Raw genomic sequence first — 21,737 nt, 5'->3', positions numbered from 1 at the left:
CCCCCCTCTCCTATACTTATTTAAACCCTCCTGAGTAGCACTAGCAAACTTCCCTGCAAGGATATTGGTACACCTCCAGTTAAGGTGCAACCCATCCTTGTGCAGGTCTCACCTGCCCTGGAACTTAGAGATCACAATATCTGAAGCCCTTTCTTCCACACCAGAAGGTTAGCTAAACACTGTACATCTGTACAATGTTCATACTTCTTGCCCCTAGCAGGGTGTAATCCTGAGATTACAAACAGTCTTGTTTGTAACTTTCTATCCAACTCCCTAAATTTCTTTTGCAGGACCTCATCTCTCTTCCTGCTAATATTATTAGTGCCAATATGGATGCTGATCACTGCTTGCTCACCTACCTACACCTCTTATAATATCCAGTGCCTGCTTTGAGGCATCCTTAACCATGGCATCAGGGATGCAACACACCACCCTGGATTCTGGCTCATAACCACAGAAACACCACTGTGCCTCTGATTACAGAGTCACTATCACTATCGATCATCTAGACCTTGACTTTCTCAGTCGCTGCCTCAAATAGGCTGGCAGTATCATCAAAGACCCACACCATCCTGGCCACACACTCATCTCCCTGCTACCTTCAGGTAGAAGGTACAGGAGCCTGAAGACTGCAACAACCAGGTTCAGGAATAGCTACTTCCCCACAGCCATCAGGCTATTAAACCTGGCTCGGACAAAACTCTGATTATTAATAACCACTTTCTGTTATTTGCACTTTACCAGTTTATTTATTCATGTGTGTATATATTTATATCATGGTATATAGACTCATTTATCTGTTTTGTAGTAAATGCCTACTATTTTCTGTGTGCTTAAGCAAAGCAAGAATTTCATTGTCCTATACAGGGACACATGACAATAAACTCACTTGAACTCACTTGAACTTGAAATTGAACCAGTTGCAGTGCCACTGATGTGGCTGCTGCCATTGCTTTCCTCTGAGAGGCCACCCCCCAACAGTACCCTAAATGGTACACTTTATAGAGAGTGGATTGAGACAGGACACTCCTGCACTACCTGCTTGCCCCTCCTGATAGTCACTCATCTATCCTATCAGGCACAGATATCGTGAAAAGTTGATGGATGCAAAATCACACAGAGTTTCCAAAAATACATATGCCAATCCCACGATTCTCAATATTCTTCATGGCCAGCCATATTTTGCATTTGTCATTCGCTTTCAAACTAGATTTCAACTTGAAGATCTGATTCCTGTTGGCAGTTTATTTGGCGCACAATGGCGTATGCCTTCTTCGTTCTTTTATTGAGTTGCTTGTCTACATTCCAAGGTGCCGTACAAGTCTGATCACCCTTTCAACACCAACTTCCATGCCTGAGCCCTCTGTAAAATGAGATCTGTGCTGTCTGTGTTATTTCACCACATGTGACATCTTGCTCTGCCCAGAGCTGTGAAGGTTGTTGGTGAGATCACACTTGCGAGCCCAAATTTCACCAGATCACAGCACAGTGGCACAGTGGGACAGTTGCTGCCTTACAACGCCAGAATCCAGGGTTCGATTCTGACTATGGGTGCTGTCTGTACGGAGCTTGTACATTCTCCCTTTGCTTGCGTGTTTTTCCTCAGGTTTTTTTACCATATTTCAGAGTTGCAGGTTTGTAGGTTAATTGGCTTCTGTAAATTGCCCCTCGAGTGTAGGATGTGAATCTGGGATAACGTACAACTAGTGTACGGGTGATCGTTGGTCGACGCAGACACAGTCGGCCCAAGGGCCAGTTGCCATGCTGTCTCTAAATGAAACTAAACTAATCACATTGATTTTCCAACCCAGTTAGAAGAAGTTTCAGATCAATGTTCCTTCATCAGATCTAGATTTTTCACGAGTGGTTTTAAGTCTGTACAATGGTAGGGGAAAGGGGGCAAGAAATGGGATGCGGAGGATAGAAGGGGTCAAATGACAAAGGTGACCATGGTGCAAAACAATGTGTGGTGATAATGGGGCAAGCAGATAAACAAAAAGGTGAACAGAGAACAAGTGTAAAATCATTTTATTGCTTTGCAATTGAAAGGCCTTTGATGTGAATCCCACCAGAAACAGAGGCACAACCATTCAGAACTGTAATTGTTTACTCAGAGAAAATGGGTGCAGTTAGTCAAAGGGATGTTGATAACATCTTCAAATGAAAGCAACAACAAATTGCCTTGTTGATACAGATATTTCCTGTTTTCCAGAAGGTATCTGGGGAACAGAAGTCTCATGCTCCTTAACAGTTTCAGGATCAATGACAGTATTTACAACATGACAAAGGAGCATCTTTGGTTTTTAACGTTGTGAATTGTGTAGCGGACTAATCTGAGATTTTAGTACAGGTCACTCTCATCGAAGTCCTTGCATATCATTTATGTACTGTGGTAAAATGTGCAATGATTCATGAATGTATTTATTAGGTGTATTTCAAATTTGAGCAGCATTAGGAAGTCATTATATAACTTCATTCTCTACTTCCCAACAGAGCTGCTGACATAGTTAAGAATTAGTTTGTACTATAATTTTAACCTGTATTTAGCAAAAGATGCCGCCTTGTCTAAAGATTTGAATCTTGGACCGAGAACTATTGCACTCAGGCTCCATAGAAGTCGCTAACTATTGCTTATTAAAGTGGCAACAGAGCATTTTGATGGCTAGCATTTGCCCTAACACCCTCTTCTAAGAGTGGCATCCCTCACATGGAGATGCGTGGATGCTAAGCTGGGAAAGGGGACAGGTTCCTATCCTTTAAAGATATTAGTGAACCATTTGGGTTCTTGTGACAATCTAATCCTTACCTGGTGTTTATTATGCAGTTAGATTCTAAATGACCCAAAAACATTACATTCAATTTACATTACATTCAGGTTGCCAATGTGGGATTTGAACGAAGGGATTTGTTATCCCACGATATAGGTCATAAAAATAATCGAATTGGAGGATGTGGATGATCAATCGATCCTGACACTCGATAAGGCCAGGACTGATCTGAACTTCATTAAATATCATTGACTGGCAGCAGATTTGTTGTTTTGTGGGAGTGGTGGGAAGTCCCAGGTTGGGGTGAGAGACCTTGGGTTATGGAGATCAAAATGAAGATGATGGATCATAGTTGGGACAAGAGATCACAGGAAAGGGAGCAGGTCACAGGATGGTTGGAGATGCAAAACTGGGGAGGACATTGAAATAGTTCACATGAGTGCATATATACTGGATCAAAACGTAAGAAATAAGATCAGGAGTGGCCCTTAAGGCCTTTGTACCTGCACTGCTGATTTGATCTATGGCCTCAGCTCTACTTTTCTATCTGATGGTCGTAACTTTATACCGCTGTAATCAATAAAACATTGATTGTATATCGTACAATCCGTGATCTCAGTCTCCAAGGCCAACATAGAAGATCCTTCTTGAGGGTGAACACTTGGAAAATGTCCAGCCCTGATAGTGCACCTAACCACATTCTTAAAACCTGGATGTATATTTTCAACCTTTCACTACTACTAAAGTACATCCATAACACAATCCATTCCAACATAGCCCAAGAAGAGCAATGTGACAATTACCAACTAGTGATATTCACATCCATTGTGTAACAATACTTCAAGAGGTTGGTTACAATGTAAATCAATTCCCGGCTCAGTAATGACATGGAACTACAACAATATACTGTACCTACTGCCACTACAGCTCAATATTGGGTGCGATCTCGCCGGCTCTCCATTCTGCGCTGGATTACTTAGACAGTTGGAACATATATAATAGGCTGTTGTCACAAGTACCGAGTTTCCCACCATCGAAGGGATCTATAGGAAGCGCTACATCAAGAAGGCAGTTATTATCATCAAAGACACACACCACCTTGGCCACACTCTCTTATCACTTGTACCATCGGGATGGTGGTACGGGAGCCTGAGAATCATTACCTCCAAATTCAAGAGCAGCTTAATCTCATCAGCCATCAAGTTCTTGAACTACCCTGCTCAACCAAAACCATAACCCCACCTCAGCACCAAACCGCCAAAGACATTGCGCTATTATGATTGCTACATTTTCTTTGGTTTTTGTACTATTATGGTCTAGTTTACGTAGAATAACTGATCATTTATTGCATATTTATTTATTTATTTTTTGCTGTTGTATTTAATGTGCCTGTAAAGCTGCAGCAAATAAAGAATTTAATTGTTCTGGTTCATAGCTGCTGTTTATAACAAATAAGCACTTTTGCCTCTTTACTCTTGACACATCCAGGCAACATTTGCGCTCCTGGCATTATGCATGAGCACAACTGGAAGATAAAATGGCATGTTCATGGCTATTATATGTTTGGCTTGGAAAGTGTTTTCTAAACATATTTGCTTTTATACACAGACTCGTAACATCTCTCAGAACGCTGTTCATAAACTCAATCACTCGAAAAGCCATCATTAAAGTTGTAGAAAAGACAACAACCATGTGACGCATTACAAAATTTCACAAGGGGCAATAAACTGAGTTTGCAGTTGCTATTTTGATGTATTACATGTTTCACCAGAAAGCTAAAGCAGGCAGGGTTTAAAAGAAGGTGTCAGATGTGAGTTAGTAATGCAGCACTTGGGTCAGGATGAGGGAGCAAGGGATGAGCCTGGATACAGAGCAACAATCTGTGATAATCTGAGGGCCTGGAAGACACAAGATAATCATCGTCAGGGATTTTCCAGTTCCTGGAGCTCACCCAGAAAACGAATGATCCATGGAACTCACTACTCTTGGGGGCTAATGCAAATGGCATTTTAATGGAATATACGAGAATGGAATAAAAAATAGATGGGTCAGGAGGAAGTGGAGGAGAATTGTGCAGAGAGTAGACAATGTTTGTAGCAGTTGGAGCAAATCTGTTAATTTGGATCTGGAATGAACTATGCAATTCAATGCTTGCCTTTTCCACCTTCATTTAATTCAGTTTAGTCTGGAGATACAGCACGGAAACAGGCCCTTCGGCCCACAGAGTCCATACCGACCAGCGATCCCCGCACATTAACACTGTACTACACACACTAGGGACAATTTTAAAAAATTAATTAAACCCAGTTTCATTCTCCCATTGAAAATTCTCCAATGTCTATTGTGTGTCTTGACTTAATATACCTTAACTGACTTAATATTAGTGTCCAATGGACACCAGCTTGCTACCTCAATGATATTTGGGCCTTTAGCCTTTGGATGTGGAAGGAAAATAAAGAGTACCATTAATTGATTAGCATTAAGTATTTCCACTTTATTGTTTCGGGCTCCATATTATTATACTCAGTATGGGCCAACATCACTAACCAACTCACCCAACACACTGGTTTCAATTTCCCATGTTGGCCATTCAGAAGATAGGCTCCATGCCACAGATACTCTTTCCCTGTTTCCCCTTAAATTGCTGTGTCCTTAACTTGAAAAATTAGAAGATAAAATGTACTAAATAGTTTTAACCGTGTCATTGTGAGCAATAAATAGCTCATTATCAATAAAATATTGAGACGTCTTAAAAAGCATCACAGGACTTGCTCATGATATTTGTGCATTTTTAAAATCTGAAGTAATACGTTTTGAACATCTTCATCCATTCGGCCCTGGAAGAAAAGGAAGCACAACAAATCAGCTCACTAAATCTCAACTTGCAGGTAGAAGTTCAAAGTAAAGTCTCTCACACATAACCACAAACAAAGTTTTGGCAACAAACAGATGCTGGCTTACAAAATAAGACATAAGGTGGCATCACTGGCTAACATGGATAACTAACATTTCAGGTCATGAGACTTCTTCAGACAAAAAAAGATTTGTCAGATATTCCCCGCAATTTTGAACATTATCAAGGGTTAGCGACTCATTGTGGCTCCGCGGTGTTTTTTCTTTCACCCAAGCTAGCTATGCATATAATTTGGATGTATGAAGTTATGAAGCTTTTGGAATTGCCATGTTACAAACGAGGAATTATTTACAGTCTGCTATCACAGGGGGAAGAAAATCCCTCGGCATAACTCAGTAGGAAAAATGCATTTTTCCCTGTGTCCTGGCCGATAAATATCCTTCAGCGATGGGGAAATCAAAATAAAATCATCTTTCTTTGTAATTTGCAACAATTTTCTTTGTTAAAATTCTACAATAGGAGTATTTGCAGTTCTTTTTCTTTCTGAACCAGCAGTCAGGATATTTAACAATAAGACATCGGTTAGCCCTTGGAACAATTTTTCCAACTTCTTAAACCGCAGTTAGAAGCAATAGAAAATGATATTGGGAATCTCATCATGGTCATCATTATTCAACCTCCAGGGGCCCACCCCATCTGACCAGTCAGAGTCAAAGCCTGTCAGGATGGAGTAAACCATAAATCAGTAATAATTAGCAATGGAGCCTATCTGCTTCCAGTGGACACTAAATCCCTGAAAGAGTTATGTTACAAAAGAACCATTCTAACAAATGTAATTCTGATTCTCAATCAACGTATCATCTAACTCCAGGTCAAACTGAGCTCCTTACCTGAACAGCATAAAGGAGATGTGATCTGTAAATGGTTACAATAGCTCTATGGTCACCCTCCACCTGCTGTCAAGAGAAAGAGTTTTATTGGCCCAGACAATTATATTTTACAACTAATTGGTTGAGAAGATCCGTATGTGACTAAAATTTATTGCTCGTCCTTAAAAGCTGGCTGGGAGACAAAAGAGTTCCGCACGTCTTGAAAAGGTGATCATTCTACCCCCAGGAGGCAGTGGAAGCAGCTGTTATTGATTAGTTCAAATACAATTAATTCATATTCATGCCAGAAAATAATCTTTTAGAATAGAGTTCAGGGATAATTTGAGATATGAAGAGTGTAAGAAATTTAGGAGTATTAGGTCGCCTAAAGCCTCCCATTACTGAAAATTTTCCTCAGTTCCATAGAACAATAAGCCAGTTCAGTATTCCGATAAATGCAAGGAATCATGGGGTTTGTCAAAGGTCATTTGGGGGAAATAAAGCAAGGGGGTGCCAGGTAGCGGGAGAGCGGGGTGTAACAGCGAGAGAGGGGGCAGATGCGAGTGGGAGTCAGGAGGAGAGGCTGGACCAGCGGAGAGACGGTGAGAGGTGGGGGGGGAGAGAAGGGAGGTGAAAGACGTGCGTGGAGACAAGAGAGGGTTTTCAGTTAGACAGACAGAGTCAGATCCTCACAGATATGAAGGCACAAGCGACTGCAGGTCTCGATGGTGGAATCTTGAGCAAAACACAAAGTGCTGGAGAAACTCAGCAGGTCAGGCAGCATCTGTGGAAGGAACGGATAATGTTCGGGTATGCGCCTGTCTTCAGATGGGATCTTGCTCAGCCTGAATAAGGGCCCCGACCCAAAACACCACCTGTGCATTCCCTCCACAGATGCTGCCTGACCCGCTGAGACCCTCCAGCTCTTAGTGTTTTTCTCACAGATGTGTTTAGTTTAACATTCCCCAGGGAGTGCCGGGGTTTGCATGTTGGTTGCGGAGGCGGGCAATGTCCCCCAGTCCCTCCCTCCAGTCCGGGGCTGGGCGATGGGAGGGGGGGGGGGGGGGGGGGTGGGGGGGGGGGTGGAGGGATTGTCCTAGCGCTTCATGCTAGAGTTCTTGCGGAGACGGGTGAAGCCGCGATGGCGAGTTCCTCTCTCCCCATCCCTCTCCCCATCTCTCGCCCCGCCACCTCGCCTTTACCCGCGGACAGGCGGCACTCTTTTATGAACATTAATTCGATCTTATTTCTATCTCACTTCACAAACCCACCCTCTGGAATTCCGCAGAGCCTCCCCGGCAGCGTTGGAGGACTCTCTCTCTCTCTTGCTCTCTCGAGTTTAATCAATATTTGATAGGGTAATCAATACCCCGTTTATTACCGTGTAGGAAGGAACTGCAGATGCTGGTTTGCACCAAAGGTGGACACAACGTGCTGGAGTAACTCAGCAGGATCGGCAGCATCTTTGGAGAAAAGGAATCGGTGACGTTTCGGGTCAAGACCCTTCTCCAGACAGAGATGTTACCTGACCCGCTGAGTTACTGCAGCATTTTGTGTGTATCCCCGTTGGTGACTGAGCCATTTCTGTATACTTTGACAGCCTTCCACTGCAATCTCTGTGTTGTGTGCAAACTTACTAACCAACCCGCCAATGTTCCTACGTGGCACCCTGAGGGAGTTCCGCGACCGCTGGGCACCAAGGGGGGTTGAATGTATCCTGGACAAGGATTGCAACATAGTTGTTTAGCAGTTGCTTAGCATATTTGTTCGTCTTGTATTATGGTGGTGTTTTGTTTTATTGTATTGTAAATACTATTTTAATATTTGAATAAATATTTTTAATTAAAATTTAAAAAAATAAAAAAATGTTCCTACTTGGATGTTGGAGATACATTAGCAAATATTGGTTGTTATGAATAACCAGGGGCCTGCCCTTTACCAGTGAAATTAGGAAACAACTCCTTTCAGAGCAGGTGGGGAAAATTCTGAGTTCTTTCTCAGAATAGGCAAAAGTACTTGGTCAAATGTAACTACCAATTCTGAGAATGTTTGACTTTGTTAGTTGAGGGAATCAAGGGACCTGGAACATGAGTGAACAAACTTCACATGCAGATTAGCCATCGTGGGATTGAATGGTCACTTCCATTTCTCTTTAATTCTATGCATGACCACCAACGTTAGACCTCCTATGTCCCTGCACCATTGTTACTTTCTTCCATCCCCCAGAGTGGCGGAATGAATCACTTACTGCCAGCTGCTGCTGCAGCAGTTTGATCTGCCTCTGCAAGGATTCAGCATGCTGTTGGTTGTATGTGGAGACTGGTTTGGGAGGTAGCACAGCAGCGCTGGCCCGTTCTGACAGGCTGTTCAAAGCCTCCTTCAATTTGGACACCTCTTTCGAAAGTTCAGTTATCTACAAAAACAAATGTAACAGACAACCATAACATGATTCTAGCCTGGAAGACTGCATTCCTACTGGGATCATTCTGATTAATTCATCTCTCTCTCTCTCTCACCCAATTTTAGATTCACTCCGGCCTAATGGGAATGGGGTTAAAAAAACGAGGCAATGATTTTGGTAATGGCTGTTCCTATTAATAGCGATAGCACACTATTCATTATAGCAAAAAAATAGATGTATATATTGAAGACAAAGAGAATAATATTATGGAAAAAAATCATAAGCTGACTTTGCTTATATCAAAGAACATTAATAAATTAAGTAATGGAAAATTCACCGAGGATTAAAAATTACATAAATATAGGAAATGACTGGGACTAAATCAGGGGATGATCACATAAAAATCCCATGTGTCTGCCTGCAAAATGTAGCACATCCTGAGATTAACAAATGCAATTTTAAAACCACAGTAGTTGGTTGCCAGTGGTAACACGGAACATTAATGTTTCAATGATTAATGTGCAGGAATTTAAATACTACCACTGCGGAATTTAAATTTGAATTATTAATTAAGTTTGGACTAGATAACCAACCCAATAATGATGGTAACTACCAGATTGTTGTAAAAGCACATCTTAGTGAAGGTAGGCAAAAATGCTGGAGAAACTCAGCGTCTATGGAGCGAAGGAATAGGTGACGTTTCGGGTCGAGACCCTTCTTCAGACTAGTTTTTCAATGTCCTTCAGCGATGGAAATTAACCACGCTTACCCAGTGTGGCTTATATGTGACTCCTGGTCAGGTAGTGTACTAGTATCTGTAAACCTGGATAGCTGGTCAGGCAGTAAGAGTTCAAATCTGACTTTGACCTGTTAATAAATTGAAATCTTTGAACCAGACAATGTGCAGAATTGATTCACCAGGATGTTCCCAACACTGGAAAAGTTTAGCTATTGAGAGATGTTGGCTAAGCTGGGGGTTGCTTTCTTTGTTGGAAGAAGAGAGATTTAATGATGGGGTGTAAAATTACGAGAGGTCTAAAATGGGTGAACATCTGTTAAATAAAACAGGATTTAATGTAATTTATATAATTCACCCAACAGTGGGGTGCTGGAACTCACTATGTAAATAGAGGTGTAGATGCAAATCTCTCATAATACTACAAGGCAACTTGATGAACATTGAAAGTGCTACAACCTTGCAAGGAAAAGACTGTTAGCTGAGACTTGGACACGGTTAAAGAACTCTTAGATGAATGGGCGCAAGGGGCTCCTCCTGTGCAGTAAAGTTCTACTGTCCTATGTGTGGAAGAAGCTATTCCACAATATTGTTTGAAATGTGATAACCATTTCAAACTTCTTACTTTTAAATGATGGCATTACAGAAATATGGCAATGCAGACTGAGACATGAAAACAAAATCCACAACAGCTAAAACCGAGAGATCTGCAAAATTTTCCAATACCTTCTTATCCTTTTCTTTAACAATGGCAGCAGAGTCCTCGATGAGTTTATGCAATTTGATGATCTTCGTTGACTCAGATTTTAAGTCATGGAGTTGTTTATTCACTGCAGTTACCTGCTCCTCTGCCGCGTGTTTCTCACTCTTCATGAAGAGTGCTTGTCTCTGCACCTGGAACACCTCCGTGCAGGTCTTCTCATGCTTCTTGGTCAGATCATTTAATTTAATTACCAAAGAATTTACCTCGGCCTTCAGGGAGCACATGACCTTCTCATGCTCTTCTTTTTGAATGGTTTGTCCTTTAATTATCTGCAGCTCCTCCTGCTGTTGGGACATCTCTTTATCCTTTAACGCCAGTTGCTCTTTCAGCTTATTTACATTGTGGAGGGATTTCTCAAGTGATTCCTTTGTCTTCTCGTGTTCACTCTTTGACACCGAATTCTTCATTTGGTGATCTAGCTCATTTTGCAACCTTACGATTTCTTGCTGGACTTCACTGTGTTTCGCTTCTAAATTGGAGAACCGTTTCTGGGCTTCTCCGAGTGATCTACTTAACGTCTCCTTCACTTCATCGTACTCTTCTTTTGGAACAAGTGTGGAGTGAGCTAACCTGAGTTCTTCAACTTTAATTTTGTATTCAGCTTGAATGTCTCTGCACTTTTCTTGCAATTCTTCATGGGCTTTCTTCAGGCCTTCGAGCTGCTCTTCAACGTCTCTGGATGATTTTGTGTCATCTTCAGTGGTCTTCCCAAAATGGCTTCTCCTCAGCTCCTCGAGTTCATCTTCTGCTTTGTTATATTTTTCTGTCAGCAAGGAATTCTCCTTAGAAATTTCTTCAAGTGAGATACTGAGTGAAATCTTCATTTCATCATATTCTTTCAAAGGAACACTGTCAGACAGAGTCGTCTCCATTTCGCACAATGTTTCCTCCAATACTTTTACTTTCTTTTCCTCCTGTCCTTTTGCTTCAAGTGCTTGCAGAAGCTTCATTTTAACATTCTCTAGTTCATGCCCATGGATAGATTTTGCACCGTCTGTGTTCATTGCACCTTCATTTCGTACCATTGAAAGGATTCCTAGTTGCATCCGCTCTTCGAGCTGATGAATCTCTGTCATTGCTATCTCGTATTTATCTTGAGTTTCTTTCAATTTTCTTTTGAGATCTTGAATATCGTGGCTTCCAAGTTCTGCCATGTCTTTCAATTCTGAGGTCAGAGATTTGGATGAACCCTCTGCCTTTGCATCTATTTTGGCCTTGAACTCTTCAAGAATGTCTTGCAGTCTCTGAACTTCTTCCTCATGTTCCATTTTTAATTGCTCATATGCTTCCACTGGGACTAACCTTCCAGAGGTTGCTGAATTAACTCTCTCTACAATTTTAACCTGCGGCCCTTCATACTGTTCCTTCAACTTCTCAAAGTCTGCTCGTAATGAATCATAGAGAAGAACTGGAATAAAATCAAGGCTTTCTGAAGAACCCCTCTCATTTGCTCCTTTCTCGAAATGTTCCAACTCCTGAAAGAAAAGTTGCAAAATCGAATGTGCTGAATACTGGCTGGAACAAGTTAGGTAGATGAATGATTTTATTTAATCCCTGTTACACTTTGGAAACATTACCACTGATGTGCCTATCCAAAGCAGTTCAAGAGACAAATCAAGAGTATTTAACTTGTCATATACTGACAATGGGACAATGAAATTCTTACTTAACAGGTCTGTAATACAGTACACATGCATAATACATAATAAACAAAATTGAATAAATTAAGACTATTTTTCCCACTGAGAGTAGGGAAGATTCAAACAAGGGGACATGACTTGAGAATTAAGGGACAGAAGTTTAGGGGTAACATGAGGGGGAACTTCTTTACTCAGAGAGTGGAGGCTGTGTGGAATGAGCTTCCAGCGAAGGTGGTGGAGGCAGGTTCGTTTTTATCATTTAAAAATAAATTGGATAGTTATATGGACGGGAAAGGAATGAAGGGTTATGGTCTGAGCGCAGGTATATGGGACTAGGGGAGAATACGTGTTCGGCACGGACTAGAAGGGTCGAGATGGCCTGTTTCCGTGCTGTAATTGTTATATGGTTATATGGTTATAGACAATAGGTGCAGGAGTAGGCCATTCGAGCCATTCAATGTGATCATGGCTGATCATCCCCAATCAGTACCCCATTCCTGCCTTCTCCCCATATCCCCCGACTCTGCTATCTTTAAGAGTCCTATCTAGCTCTCCCTTGAAAGTGTCCAGAGAACCGGTCTCAGGCAGAGAATTCCACAGATTCACAACTCTTTGTTAATAACTCCAATACTGGTGTAAAAAAAAATCCCACATCCTTAGTGCAACCAAAGACAATGCATAGTTCATAGGTTAGTATAGTGTCACAAGTCAGATGGTTATGGGGAAGAAGATATCCTTGAACTTGGTGATCCCAGTTTTTAGACTTCTACGCCTTTTTCCTGATGGTAGATACAACTGCAACGGGATACAATTAGCAATGGGAACTTCATAAAGGAATTGTGTTGATGCAGAATGGGGATCACATTCTCACCCAGACAGCTAGTTTGGTTCTTAGGAGTAGATTAGATTAACATTCTTTATTAATGGGCGGTGGAAGTCTCTGGCAAAACCAGCCATTCAATTCTACAGCCTTCAGAAAGTACTCACTGTTTCACTGCCTATTATCACAGCAACACACTTTGAATTTAATTTAAATCCCCACACTGTCATAATGTTCCTTGTTCTCCCTTAGTTCCAGTTCTCTTGAATCTGGCTCACTAACATACCAACCAATATCTAGCTCACTAACATACCACCAGTCCCATCACCCCAAGTTAAGCATACTCCCTCTTCCCTCACACAGTGCCTTCCCTCAACATCCCACATCCCTAACAGCCATAATCTCTTCTATCTCATCAACCATCAAGCTATTGAGAAGATAGACATGAAATGCTGGAGTAACTCAGTGAGTCAGGGGCATCATCTCTGCACAAAATGAAGCTTCAGAATTTTTCAAGCTATTGAACCACACTGCACAATCCTAACCACAACGCTAACTCGACCTAGAATGGACTCTGTTTAGATTGCATGACGTACTTCAGTTTGCATTATTATGGTCTATTTACTTGGTATTTGCTGATCATTTATAGTATTATTGATTATTGTATATTTATTTGTTGAATTGTGGTGTTAATATGTCTGTGAAGGTGTACCAAGTAAGAATTTCATTATTCTGTTCCCTGTACATAGGCGAATTAAACACTCTTGACCCGTACAAATATGATGAGCAGACCCCACACTGCATTCTTTACAATCTACCCCCAACCTCCAGGCAAATATTAGAATTATAAACCTGATAATAAGTATAATTTCCTAGATCAGTTACTTAATAATGATCCAAACCTGTAAGCCACCAGCCATTGTACAAAGTACAGTGTGAATGGCGTGTAAATGTAGTGAGCTGAGGAAATAAGTACAGGCAGGAAAGGGACATCTCCCTCCGTTTCGTATTCACTTCAAGCAGAAAGTACTTGATTAATACGGTATAAATTAGGAATAGGTAATAAAATATTGAAATGCAGACAAACTAAGAGTACTTGACCTTCTAATAAATAAACTAGTTTAAATGTTATCATATACATTTGAGTGCATAAATCAAGATCAATTGGAATGTCTGGGAAAGTGATTTGTTGGATACAATATGTGGAATTTGCTGGAGGTCAGGAAGAACTTCATCAAAACTCGATGTACTCTCCTGAGGTCTGGACAGCAGATTTTACAAGTGTTATTTGGATTAGTGGATCCAGGAGGCAATCACAACCTTAGGTGATAATAATAACCTGGGTTTGAGTATTGGGCAGGAAAAAGGATGCAACTATGAATCAGGTGAGTATGAAATCCAGGATGTGGTGACATATGATCCTCAGTCTTTGACCAAGTCCAATAGGTACAAAGTATTTGTTGCCAATATAGATATAAACAAAGATGGGATGTACAATATATGTTGGTGTGCAAGACCATTCGGGATAGGGAAGTGAAAAGGAACATGGCAGTGGTATGTGAGTGCAGTGAAGGAGAGGGACACGATTCTCTGTGCTGACAGTGTGAGACCTGAAGGCTGTGCTGTCCACCCAATGCTGGGGTTAAGGACATTTCCTCAGGGCTGGGGGAACAAGAATTGGGAAGGGGAGTTGTCAGGGTCTGCTGAGAGCAGCAACATTGGAGCATTAATAAGAAGGTAATGCAGAGAAACTATGAAGGACCTAGTCAAGCAGAACCATAAAAGTAATAAGCAAGGATTGTTTACTGAGCAACATGAAAACGGCCACAGGGTCAGACAACACAACACAACACTAAAAGGGCAATATGATAAAAGGAGGTTTAGATTCATGGGACACTGGCATCAGTACCAGGGAAGTGAGGTGTTCTGATGAAGTTGGGACAATTTGCTGGCAAATTGAATAGCTTGGACTATTGACAGGTTCTAACTGGTTTCAAGGAAGGGACGTGGGAAAGGAGAGAGGTTCAGATGAGGGAAAAAATAGTTCTAATGTGTTGTGGATCCAAGTAGCGATCCAAGAAAATTAGCATGAAGGAACAGCGTAATTAGGAAGGCAAATGGGATATTGGCAAGGGGCTTGGGAGAATATGGAATTCTTGATACAGTCGTGCAGGTCTTTGAAGGAAGCACCCCTGGAGAATTGTACACATTTTTTGGTCTCATTTAAGGAAGAATTTACTTGCCTTAGAAGCATAGGGTCACTTGATTTATTGATCCCCCATGGCAGAAGCATCCATGTCGCGGGGCTGGAAACTGGAAGCATCCTGAGCTAATTCTGCTATCATCATCATCTATTGCGACAAGTGATGGCTTCCACTGATTGCCGCCGGAAGCTTGTGTCCTTTTCAGGACGGACGATGACAGCAAGGTCAACATTTGTAACAAGATGGACTCGAAAAGAAGAAGAGTGGATTTATTTCTGATTTGTAGGACATGTGATTTTGGGAATGTAGGAGTTCTCTCATTCTTATAAACTCTCCAAAACATAAAAATAAAAGGTAATTTCATTAATAACCTTAAAGTTCTGATGGGGTTTGACAACATTAATACTAGGAGGATAGGTCCCTTGGTGGGGGAAGCCAGTAACAGAAGATGTTCTCAGGATAAAGACATAGCATTTATGAATGAAGATTTTTTTTGGAATTTGCTATCCAAAAGAACTATGGATGGTGAGTCATTAAAAAATTATTCCAAGCTTCTGCTAATCATCAATATTTTTGAAATGTAGTTGCTACCATAATTATGACAAGGCACTCCTTAACTCTTCCTCTGATCCTCTCACCCCCATTATGAGAAGGTCAATAGTAAGAATCGCCATCTAAATGCTCGTTACCTGGAGTTTTCTTTGCAGCTCCTGATTTTCTGTTGTGAGACTCTCTACTTGGCTCTGCAGAGTTGCAACCCATTCCTCACTGGGATGGTCAAGACTACTTTCTGAAAATAGATTCTCAGTTCCTGAAAGAATGGAATAACAGTAAGCAATTGAATGGAAATGTTTAAGGGTTGTATTACAGCAAAATTGCAACAAAATGAATGCCAACAATAGTCATTCTTCGGAAAGCAGCTGAATACTGATGGCAATCTATCCCGACAGCACCCGAGATCAGGATCGAACCCATGTCTTTGGCACTGTGCAGCATGGTTCTACCCGCTGTGTCACTGTGCTGCTCAGGGATTAGTTCATAGGAAAATGATGGGAATTAGATTGTTCAAGAGTGAGAATATGGTGGATAAATAAATACATTTAAAATATTCATTTATATAGTTAAATAAAATTGACCGCTCAGATCAAATGGATAATATGGTAACTCTGTCTACAGTTTTGTGTATTTTCAAAACTCCTAAAGGTGTTTTATTGGAGTAAAAATAAATCCAAAAAACTAATTGCATTCAAAAAGATGGTTTACCTGAAAAACTGGAGAGCATTTCATCCTCATCCGTTAAGTCATTCTCATGATGTTTGCCCTGCAAAAATTAGGAAACAGCTTAAATATACAAGGGACGTCTACTTTAATCTCAGCGTCTCAACTAATTTTCTCCTCTTGCCCAAATTAACTGATCAGACTAACTGGTTATTCCTTCTCTCCAGAGATGCTGCCTGTCCTGTTGAGTTACTCTAACTTTTTGTGTCTATCTTTGGTTTAAACCAGCATCTGCAGTTCCTTCCTACACAACTGGTTATTTATCTCACTTCTGTTTCTGGAAATCCTCTGGGCTGTAATATATGTTCTTAACAACGGTGGCTGCTCTTCAAAAGTATTCCATAGATTTTAGAGTTCCATGGAGACAATAATATGAATAAAGGTATTAGGAAAAAGCAAGATTACTTGGATAGCTCTTTCAAAAGCCTCTTTCAAAGTCCAAGAGGTTCCAGGAGCATGTGAACAGTAGAGGACACAGCTCTCAGATAGGAAGCTGGAGGTATTCCTGGGACAAATGCACATTTAAACAATATTCTGATTTTCTATTCTTCCTATCATGTTTCCTGATATTATATTCTATCAAACTTAACTTTTGTCCACTCAAGCTGAGAGATCATAATTTTGACTTTAAATACAAGGTTACCAAAACACAGGTCCATTTTGTGACTCATTGAGTGTGAATGTGGGGATTCCTTTGTAAACTCATTGTATCCTCCTTACTGTGCCATGACTCCAAGACACTCCAATGTTAATGTAAAATATCTTTCTAAATGGACCGTTTACCTCATGCAAAGATAGTTTGCCCTGCAGAATTTCAACCTGCTTGGTAACGTCTTGACGTTGTTGCTCTTTCTCAGATAGCTTGTTTGTGAGCTCCTGTACCTATTAACATTAGCATTGATTATGCAGAGACAAATAAATTAGATTGTGCCTAACATAGAAAACATCATATAAGCTTGCTTCTTCAGAATTGTAATATCACCACAGAATGTCAACTAACTTCAATGACTCAAATATTGAACCTGAATTTCCATCAGATCCTCCAAATCTCTTGCAATAATAAGGGACCCACTGATATTTGGAGATCAAGTCCTTGTATTCGATTAACGAAGGCTATCCAATAAATCAAGATTCAGGCATAGGTATAACCTTGTAAATCCGCATATCGATTAAGAATATTGATCAATTTAGCATTTAATAGGATCACTAATAAGACAAAGCCCTTTTCAGTAGATAGTTTAGTAATTGAAGGATTGATGTGTTTTATCAAAGACATAAAATACATGATTCCGAGGATGTGCAGGTTTGCTGCTGTTTGTTTTGTCGAAAATTCAATGTAGACTGCAATCACAATCTTAAAAAGAACAAACACATTCCTGATGTAATTTGGAAATATAGTATTCTCTGTTCATTTGGACTCAGTAATTGGAATACAACACCATTGGAAAATGTATTTGTGCAAGCAAATTTGAATTACCAATTGATCTGAATTAAAACATTTTGTGTCAACAAAATGACTATGGCAAGTAATACTGTTGATTCGTTATATCCAACAGCCAAAAATAATTAAAACATAGATGATCATACCTGATTCTCAAGTTTATGAACTCCACTGTCTTTTGCAATCAGCACCTTCTGGAAATAGAAAAGATTCATGATTATTTTCTCTTTTGTGTAGAATCAGTCATGCATCAAAGCACAAAAATGCCAGCACTCAGTTCAATTGTTAAACCACACAATTAACTGTGAACTTTATTGTCTGCCATCAGTGAGAAATGTGGAATCTACTGTGATGGATGTTTATGTTACCTTTTATGTGGTTGTGTGTCTTGTTGCTTTTCACTTAGTATGGCTGTATGGTATCTCAAATTTCATGTGAGAATAAACTGACCTTGAAAAATTGAAATGTACGGCTGTCAGAACAGCTAACTAAAAAATGAAGTTTTGAAGTCAAACAGAAGCATTGTAGAGCACATTCAGTAATTCAAATGTATATGAGTAACTCCGACCTCCATTTAAACGTGAATTTGCACATATGTGAGAAGATGGCTCAGCTGTAGATCTTGAACTTGCACTTCTGATCTGCAGTTTCAGGATTCTTGGCTGGAGACAGCAAAAGTGAACAATGAAGGTAAAGTGGTTTGGACTGAGAGATGACAATGATCTGAGTAGCTCAGTAGAGTTTTGATGAAACAAAGACGCTCAGGTATTGTTGCATCTTCCCTTTACCAATCTATCACTGTTTAATAACGTCTTGCTATTTTTGCAACCAAAGTGACTAACTTCACATTTATCCATGGTAAACTGCATCTGTCACGCATTTGCTCATCACTTGATTTGTCTGAATCACAAGAACCTTTTTGAATTTCTTCACGTCACATTCCCATCTAGTTTTGTACCTTTGGAACTTCAGAGATGTTATATTTTGTTCCCTTATCCAAATCATTGATCTATTTTGATCTATTAATCTGTTAGATCTCTCCACTCCTTTAGGGCATACCTCGAAACCCACCTCTCTGACCCAATACTTGATCACATCACCTTATGTGGCTCAGTATCATTTCCTTTGTCTTACGGCAAACCCATGAAATAATGTGAGACATTTTCAGTTCATTACTCCTCAATGTTGTTTTAAATTGCAAGTAGTTAGAATCTCCAAAGCAGAGCCAAAAGATTAGTAAAATGGGAACAAATTGTAATTACAATGATTCTCCAGTCCAGATTTAAAATTTTCTGGCAATACATAATTTGGATCCCAAGTTAGACTCACCAATAGTTCAGTAGGATAATGTTAAAATGAAGTAGGAATCAATCAGTTGTCAATGTGACAGATGTTTGCATCTCTAGCAATATTGAGGGGCAGGTTGGCAATTAGACCGCAAGGTATTATGTAGATTATCTTTATTATGCAAACTGAACAAGAAACTCTTTGAGAGTTAAGTAAGCTTTTGTCGGATTTTGTTGAAACTTTCCAAAAGAGGACAGCATTTCTTTACTATAGACCAGAGGTAGCTGAACTAATGCAAGTTGTACACAGTCCACACAGTAAGAGACAAAATGAATTACCTCCCGCTGGCACTTGTCCACCAGCTGCTCCAGGTTGCTAATTGTTTGTAGCAGGTGCTGCCGCTCTTCTTGAAGCTGGAATACCTCCTCACTTAACTTCTGGTCATTCTGTGAAACCAACAGAACAAGTTAAAGGTGGTTAATGTGCAATGGACTTTGTTGCTCTGCAATTGCTTCCCTTGTTATAGAGACTTACAGCATGCAAACAGGCCCCTCGGCCCAACTTGCTCACACCGTGTACATGTCCCCTCTACATTAGTCCCATCTGCCTGCGTTTGGCCCATTTGTGCTATTGAGTATGGCCACACTAAACAGGTTTGTTGGGCTCTCATATACAACAGGCCAATGTGCATTGTCCTGGTGCGGGATATTGTGAATGTACGGTAGTCCTGTGAGATGCCACCTCTACAAGATGCATTAATGACCATGAGTATCCACAGAATCTGAAGAGTCAGTCAGAGTCAGTTTGTAGACCTATTTTAAGGGGGAAAAATTACAAACACTTTGTTGTCTCTGCATCTTCCCATTCTTTGTTTATTCTCATTTACTTTTATTCTGTGTTTCCTTTTTAACAAAGTTTATATTAAAATATTTATAGAATTTGTGTTGATGTAGCACCAGAGTTTGTAATTGACAGATTTTGTAGCACCAAAGAAATTGTAGTTTCTGTTAACTGTTGCAATGTAGGAAAGCAAGGCAGCCAGTTTGCACACAGGAATTTTCCACCAACAACAAATATACAAATGACGAGATGTTGGCCACGATATGTTCTCTGCTTTACCTCCTCTTCACTTCAGCATTTTAAACAATCTTGAATTAACATCCGATAGGAAAGAAAACACTGCCAGATGCAACACTCACTCAGTCCTGCACTGAGCAACAGTTTACTTAACCCTTAGAGTGTGGGTTCACTTGGTTGATCTGGGATGGAAGTGAATAATTAATGACTGGAGTTTTGACTGACTTTGTTGGACAAACGACTCTAATTTTTCGTCACTCTAAAATAAAAATGATGAGCTCACCTTTGGTGTGAGTGTTTCCGTGGAAGAATAGGATGGGCTCGTTGATTCACCAGTGGAGAGAAATTCACAGGATTCCGTAGGGCTCTGTAAACAGCAGAATAAGAAATGTTTCAGTTTGAAACCTAAACTAAAATGTTCAATCCTGAAGACCTTGCAGGAAAAGGAGCAGGTGAATCGTGTTGGATGGTTTTTCTTTCAATATTATTTCACAGAATTACTTCTTCATTAGAACTTATGAAGAAGCACCAAGGCCTTGGCTTGGCAGATGGTAATAATAATAATAATAATTAATTTTATTTGTGGGCGCCTTTCAAAAGTCTCAAGGACACCTTACAGAGATTAACAAGAATAATAAAACATATAATCGGAATAAAATAAATAATAAAGACATCACCAATACACAAATTAAAAACAGAATTCGATCCAAAGACAAAAAATCAAAAACACAATGTGAAGAGAGAGCAGTAGCAGCCAAACCGCGCCAGCGTACACTCTCCCTTCCGACAGCCATCTTGGACACAGACTAACATATATACTTACATACAAAAAATCATCCCCCCACAATGGTTACCACTGTGGCGGAAGGCACAATGTCCAGTCCCCATCCCCAGTTCACCCAAAGTCAGGCCTATTGAGGCCTCCGCTATTGCCTCTATGGAGGCCCGATGTTCCTGGCCGTTGTGCTGTTGCCCTGGCGTCGGGAGAGTCCACTCAGCGGCTGGGCCACCTGGAACGGCCGCTTCCTAACTGGGGACCGTGGCTTCCGAAGCCGACAAGGCCGCGCCGGTTTGGAGCTCCCAGGCTCCCGATGTTAAAGTCGGCGCCGCCCGCTTCGCTCCACAGACCCGCAGCCCGGAGGTGTTGATCTCGGCGGTCACAGCTCACCGGAGCTCCAGCGCGTCGATCCAGCGCGGCAACCCAGGCAAGGCATCGCCCGCTCCGCTCCGCGATAGCGCTCCAGCGCTGTGCCGCCACCGAAGCCGAGGTGCTGGGCGGTCCCCGCCAGGAAACGGCGCTCCACGCCCGCTGGTAGGCCACGAGGACGGGTCGACGGGGCAGCCCGGAGAAAAAGCTGCCTCACCGACCAGGTAGGGACCTAGAAGTATAATTACCCCCATCCCCCCACATTAAAAAGTCAATTTCTCCAACAGACAAAGCAAAGGCCTTCCCTATCAAACCCTGCATATACAGTTGAAGTCTCAATCCCACCATATGCTGCCCTCCGGGGCACCTATCTCCTTCTAGATTGTGTGTTGGAAGCCTGAGGCCTGGAAAGAGATAAAATGACCTTTGTTCACATTCAAGCAGGGCAGAAT

The 21,737-nt window shown here is 41.0% G+C and overlaps 1 protein-coding gene across 3 annotated transcripts in view; it reads right to left on the bottom strand.

Annotated features, from left to right (window-relative positions):
- Window positions 1–5,241: 5,241 nt before the first annotated feature.
- The window catches only part of ankrd24 (ankyrin repeat domain 24), a 41,143-nt gene continuing 24,647 nt past the window's right edge, over window positions 5,242–21,737 (bottom strand). For 2 of the 3 annotated variants that reach the window (XM_033046702.1, XM_033046704.1), the window contains 10 exons: window positions 20,422–20,505; window positions 19,400–19,507; window positions 17,921–17,968; window positions 17,117–17,215; window positions 16,319–16,376; window positions 15,745–15,866; window positions 10,355–11,866; window positions 8,740–8,904; window positions 6,513–6,578; window positions 5,242–5,605 (listed from right to left, as the gene is read on the bottom strand). In XM_033046702.1, coding sequence (XP_032902593.1) covers window positions 5,528–5,605; window positions 6,513–6,578; window positions 8,740–8,904; window positions 10,355–11,866; window positions 15,745–15,866; window positions 16,319–16,376; window positions 17,117–17,215; window positions 17,921–17,968; window positions 19,400–19,507; window positions 20,422–20,505 — 2,340 coding nt within the window. In that variant the 3' untranslated portion in view covers window positions 5,242–5,527. The remainder of the gene's footprint in view (window positions 5,606–6,512; window positions 6,579–8,739; window positions 8,905–10,354; window positions 11,867–15,744; window positions 15,867–16,318; window positions 16,377–17,116; window positions 17,216–17,920; window positions 17,969–19,399; window positions 19,508–20,421; window positions 20,506–21,737) is intronic. The other variant, XM_033046703.1, reaches the window with a different exon arrangement.

The sequence above is a fragment of the Amblyraja radiata genome, chromosome 29 (assembly GCF_010909765.2).
Source record: "Amblyraja radiata isolate CabotCenter1 chromosome 29, sAmbRad1.1.pri, whole genome shotgun sequence".
Lineage (NCBI taxonomy): Eukaryota > Metazoa > Chordata > Chondrichthyes > Rajiformes > Rajidae > Amblyraja > Amblyraja radiata.
Note: the sequence above shows the minus strand (reverse complement) of the source record. Positions and strands in the feature narration are given on the sequence as shown.